Source organism: Sturnus vulgaris, chromosome 22 (genome assembly GCF_052056855.1).
Source record: "Sturnus vulgaris isolate bStuVul1 chromosome 22, bStuVul1.hap1, whole genome shotgun sequence".
In the NCBI taxonomy this organism is placed as follows: domain Eukaryota; kingdom Metazoa; phylum Chordata; class Aves; order Passeriformes; family Sturnidae; genus Sturnus; species Sturnus vulgaris.
In genome coordinates, this window is record NC_142264.1 from 4765037 (window position 1) to 4771036 (window position 6000).

Below are 6000 nucleotides of genomic sequence, written 5' to 3' on the forward strand. Positions count from 1 at the left end.
ATGCCGGAGACAGCACTGCAGGAGGGGTCTCAGCACAGTGGAGTAGAGGAGGGAAGATTCTTCCCCCTTGCCCTGCTGCCCACACTGCAGGATGAGCCCAGGATATGCTTGGAACTAGATTATAATGTAATTTATTCATTTTCACAATTCAAGTACTTGAAACTTGAAACTCGACAGCATAAAACAAGATAGTTTATTAAATGCAAAGACCCTTAAAATTTATTTTTAATCAATAATGTAGGAAATGGTACTTTTAATTGTTGGGATTTTTCCTCACAGTGAACTGTATAGGGCACATCTCCAACTGGCAGCTGTGGCAAGCTGGTGCTATAGATCCATTTTGCACAATTGCTTCCTAATTAAGGCAGTAAAACTTTCAGCACCCTTGTAAGAAAAAGAATTCAGATCTAATATGACAGAGATTGTAGCTGGCTGACTTCAGCTATATTCAGCACTAAAGATATAAGAAAAATGGATGCAGTTCTGCAGTTTATCTCTCTTTACAGTGAGGTAAACAGCTCATTTAAGATTCCCTATCACTCACCTGCTGGAAAAGAAACTCTAAGACCACATTTTATCACTATTAAAGACTATGAAAAGGCCATTTCAGTCTGAGTGCTTTATCAATCTCTTCCTCATCTCAGCATCATGTACGTAATGGTTAGAGTTCATTTTTTCAGCCTTCAAGTGCTGCTTTTGCTTGGAGATACTGTTCCATGAACATGCTTCAGGGTTCTGCTCATCATTTAGCACAGCAGCACCTCCTTGAGACAGTCAGAGAAGGTGTGGTGTTTGCCAGTCACTCCAGTCAACTCCTGCCAACCCTGGGATCAGAGCTGAGCCCTCTGAGAACACACCTTTCTTTTCAGAAGTCTGAGTTTTGTCGAAATTAACATTCTGGAAAGGCACAACATAAACCAGTGTGCAAATTTCAAGGTGCACTGAGCGAGTATTTCTGTCTACTGACCACACTTTTTTTCTCAGTTGGATATCCCCAAAAAGCAGTGACTATAGACTCATTTCTCACCAAGAAAAGCAGAGAGAAAGAAGCAAACTTTGCCTTTATAATTCCTCTCAAGTTCAAGCTTGCAAGCAAACTGTGAGCTGGAGTAATCTGCATCAGGGTAAATTTGTAAAATCCCAGCAAGGGCTACTCTGCTGCCCAGGGTAACGACACGAGCATGAACTCCATGGGGAAAACAACAGCACAAAGAGAGAAGCCCAAAACTTGCCCATAGATTACTTCTTTCCCCTTAAGGCACTCCTCAGTTGTCAGCTCATGACAAAATTTAGAGCCTTTCTGCATTATTCTCACAGAACATTTGAGCACCAGCAGAGCTGATTTCTGGCCAGTTGCCTCCTTGGCTTTTCAGAAACCTCTCGATGTGTTGCTTTGGGTGCTCTGGAGAGTGCGACGACCGAGAAATGGAATTACTTTCCTGAAAGTTATTTCAGGAAATTTCAGTAATATTCACTAACCCTTTCAGCCAAAATCTGAAGCAATCCATATCTTCCACTAAGTGCCTGCTGAATGAGCCTCAGTAGAACTTCACAGGTAATGGTGCCACCAAAACAGGATCATGAATCTCTTTCTAAAAACACAACCCTAAAAGGAGAGCCCTGCTACCAAAAGTTCTGCTTCTTTTATTTATCATGGGCTTTAATACACAAGAACTTCAGACAAGTACATTTAAGAATCCACCTGTCTCTAGGGGGTTAAGTAGCCTAGCCCACCATGGAATTTCTCCTTAAGCATTTCTTAGTTATGAAAAGCCAGAAACATGATTTTCCCGGGACAAACTAGTTCCCACAGTGTGACAGAGAAACCAGATACAGTGTTTGGTATTTAGAAGAAACTGTGTAATGACAGTACTGAAAGGGAAACATGCAAACATTTAAGCCCTGAAAAAACACCAATCTTATTTTTATGAACTACAGCCCATGGCACAATAATTGAATAGAACTGAAGGCATTAAATACTGACCTGTCCATTAATTATTAGGTATGTCAGTCTATGTATTTCTAAGGCAAATTACTGAAAGGAAAAGGAAGAATTTTGTTCCCTCTTAATTTGTCCAGATTTTTAACACGGTATTTTTCAGGACAGGAGCAGCCCAAACTCAGGAGAGAGCTGAATAAACAACGGGGGCACTGCCTTCTACTGCCAGGACTTGGAAGAACCTTTTCATCCACTCAAAGGAAGAAACTTTCCCTCATGTGTATAAGTGAGGCTGATCTTTTGCAGTTCTCTCAACAGATGCCCTAGCCCTGATGTCCTCTTTCAAGTTTATTCTTTTCTAAATCAAGACACCAAGGTCTCTTGTGGACATATGGCACACGGACATTAGAGATGCCATTTTTCCTCGTGAATGTGCTGGGATCTGCTGACCTCAGGTCACACTGGCAAGAAGTTACCATCTGCCTATTGCTGTTAGATGATCAAAAAAAGAACGTTTCTGGCTTTTCTGCTACAGCAAAACACCAAAGGGACTAAGAATATTGTATTGCTTGCAGCAAGTGCTCTGGTTGTAGCTCATCTGACCTTGAAACTCTGTCCAAAGTAATAAAAGCGGGAACCAAACTGGAGGTGGAGGAGTGGATATATCACTGGACTGAAAGCAAGAACATCAGAGGGCCAAGTTAGCCTTGATATTCTCTAACCTTCCCTTAATTACTTCAAGTTTCTTCAATGCACAAACATTGCATGGGAAAATAAAACACTGAAGCAACTCAAAACAGTGTTTCAGCAGAGCGGTATAAACATAGGAGTGCTCTATGTTTCTAGAAGGGCCCAAGAAATTCTCTGCAGTGTTCAACAAAGAATGAGAAAGTTTGAAAGCCCTTAAAAAGTAAGAATAAATCAAAACTTTTCCTCTAACTAGATCGCATTCTCAGACACAGCAAATATTTCAATTTTTAGTTATATGAAGATTACAGATGCAGTTTTGTTTTGTTCACAGATAAACTTCCTCTACAGGACAAAACTGCTGCAGAAGCTTTGTCAAAGACACATTCTCCAGCCAAAGACAGTAGCCAGAAGCAGTCATCTCAAAGAACATCAGCATTTTAAAAGTGTTGTGCAAAAAGCAAGGATTACTCCAAAGAGTTTAAGCAAAACAATGCATTTCTGCACCTCACTTGTGTAGAGATGCCTCCAGTTTACTGGGTGTTTTTGGAGGGTTTTTGTTTGGTTGATTGTTTTTTGTTGTTTAAGGAAGAATTTGATGCAGTTACCAAATCTACCTCTGAGTCCTGCCGAGTTTTTCATCTGTCTTCTTTCCTGAGATTCTGAGCTCCCCCCATACTTTGCAGAAGGCCAGCAAGGAAGCTGCTCTACCCCAAACTTTTGGCCTCTACCACTTCAATCCATCACAGCACAGGAAAAAGGTTTAACCAGCTATGAGAAACCACTAAGTAAAGATGTTCCAAATGCATCATATTTTCACAACAGCAGGAAGTTCACAAACTTTCCAAAATAAGGGTTTTCTTTCCCTTCCAAGTAGCAAAGTCCCTTCGGCAAAAATAATTAAAGACCACCTGTCACTGACCACAGCATCACCACCGGCTGAGGCTGCTGTGTACTGTGACACAGACAACTCAAAAATGATCAAACACTTCCCCAGACTGCAAATCAGAACATAACCAAGGCAGAAATGAGAAACTTGTGCAATGTTAAAAAGTTACTTCCTTGCATTTCACCTTTAGCTGTACAATAACCTCTCCCCAGGTTTCAAGCAATCTGACCCAAGTACTTTCTTAATAAACAATCACAGAAGATTTGCATTAAGCAGCAAAGGAAAGAAAACAACACTTCCATAAAGCACATGTCTGTCCGTATCTGCTCCATGGTCTTGAATAAATCCACACTGTACCTAGCTCAGCAAACCAAAATTAAACCAAACACCAATAGAAACTTCTCACCATGTTCCACGAAGACGTTGCAGTGTGGGCCCGCATGCCTTGATGACTCCTTCTTCCCTGCTCCTTTGATGAAGTGCAGGGCAGGCAGACTTGGCCTCCTTTGGTCCCCAAGAACTTTTCCAGGCTGCTGCCCCATAAAGTAACTATGGGCAGCCTTTCCCAGGACGAGAAGTTTCTGAAGAACTCTGTGATCCCTGATCTTCCAGGCTGGGAAGGAGTTTTGAAGGAGAAGGTATTTAGGTGGGTGCACTGGCTGCACTCACAGTGGGATAAAGTCACTTGAGGTGAAGAATTAAGACAAATTCCTCCAATGCTCCTGAAGACAGCAACAAGGCTCTTTAGGTGACTTTATGGAAAAAAAAAAAGTAAAATTAAACGAGTAAAAGTTCCAACCGCTCAGCAATGACCAAGCATTACCAAAGTTTCAGGTTGCCATATGCAGCGTGTCTTCCACCGGGTAAAGGAGAATCAGTTCATCTCACAAACAAGAAACCACACATGGGCTCACCCAGGGCAGGAAACAGCCATTCCCACCACAACTAGTGTCAGGGTTTCTTTTTTTTTTTCCTCCTTTTCTTTTGCATAGCATTGAGTTAGCAAAGGCCAAAAGAGCCACGGACTTGGCTTCAAGTATCGCAGAAGTGCAGCAGGGTCAGGTGCGCTGGAACCATGTCAGCTCTCCGGGCGAAGCAGCAGCAGCAGCAGCTCCGGGTGGGCTCCGCACGGTCCCTGGGCTGCGGGGATGGCACGGGAGGCTCCTCGGTCACGGCGCTTCGGCTCCTTCCACCGCCGCTACCTCGGGGCCGCGGGGCCCGGCGGGGCCATGGCGGTGTCGGAGCAGCGCTGGGGCGGCCGGGCCGGCGCCCCGTGCCCGCTGCTGCCTCAGGCGGAGCCGGGCGCGGGGCTGCGAGGCCGGGGAGCTCCGGGAGGCCGGGTCCTGCCCAGCAGCCGAGCCAGAGCGGGCGGGGGGGACCGCGCCGGCCGCATCCCCGGGAGGGCGGGAGAGGAGCCCGGCGGGAGCGGGGCGAGGGGCCGCGGGTAGCCCGGGGCTGCGGGACTGGCGGGGGGCGGCGGAGGAGGCGAGGGAGATCCCGGAACCCCCGGGCCGGCGGGCGGGCGGTCACATCCCCTTCCGGCCCCTCCTCCTCCGCCGCCTGCGCCTCCCGCCCGGCGCTGCCCGATGCCGGCCCCGCTGCGGCTGCAGGGACCGGCCGGGCGGGGAAGGGCAGCGGGGGGCCCGGGGAGAAGGCTCCGAGGAGCGGGGCCGGCAGGGCGAGGGAGGGGATGCTGCCTTTGCTCGGCCCGGGTGAGGCACATCTGGAGTGCTGTGCCCTGTGCTGGGCTCCTCACGAGAGAATGGGCAGGGAGGGGCTGGAGAGGGTCCTGAGGAGGGCACCGAGGGGATTCGGGGCTGGAGAGGGTCCTGGGGAGGGCACCGAGGGGATTCGGGGCTGGAGCATCTTTCTGCTGAGAAGACACTGCGGGAGCTGGGCAAAGTCTGGAGTAGGGAAGGCTGAGATGGGATCTCAGCAATCCGTGTAAATATCTCCAAGAGATGTCAAGTCAGTGCCGGATTCTCTTCAGTGGTGCCCAGTGACAGGATGAGGAGCAATGACCATAAACTAAAACACAAAGTTTCCCCTCAGCATGAAGAAGAACTTGTTTAGGTTGAGGATGGCAGAGCTCTGGAACAGGTGTCCAGGGATGGCGTGGAGTCTCCCACTCTGGAGACATTCCAAACCCACCTGGGTGCATTCCTGTGTCACCTGCTCCAGGTGACCCTGCCGTGCCAGGGGGGTTGGACAGGATGATTTCCAGAGATCCCTTCCAACCCCAACTAATCTGTGATTCTGTGAAAAAAAAAACTGTGAAAAGTCCCCAAAAAGCTTGTGTGAAATCCCTTATCTCTTTAGAAGGGCCGCCCGAGTTGTTTTCCCACAGATCTGACTCTGCAGGGGTCTCGGAGCCTCTGGCCAGCTCTGGACCTTGGATGCTTGCAGAGATGGACAGGGAAGAGGAGATCTTTGCTGGATCAGCTGTGTGCACACCAGGAATCTGTCACCCTGCTTGCACAAAGGA

At 47.6% G+C, this 6000-nt stretch overlaps 1 protein-coding gene across 1 annotated transcript in view; it reads right to left on the minus strand.

The window, feature by feature from the left end:
• Positions 1–4641, minus strand: part of ABL1 (ABL proto-oncogene 1, non-receptor tyrosine kinase) — a 77080-nt gene extending 72439 nt beyond the window's left edge. The window contains exon 1 of the mRNA XM_014873227.2: positions 3922–4641. Within this exon, the coding sequence (XP_014728713.2) occupies positions 3922–4057 (136 nt within the window). The 5' untranslated portion in view covers positions 4058–4641. The remainder of the gene's footprint in view (positions 1–3921) is intronic.
• Positions 4642–6000: the final 1359 nt, after the last annotated feature.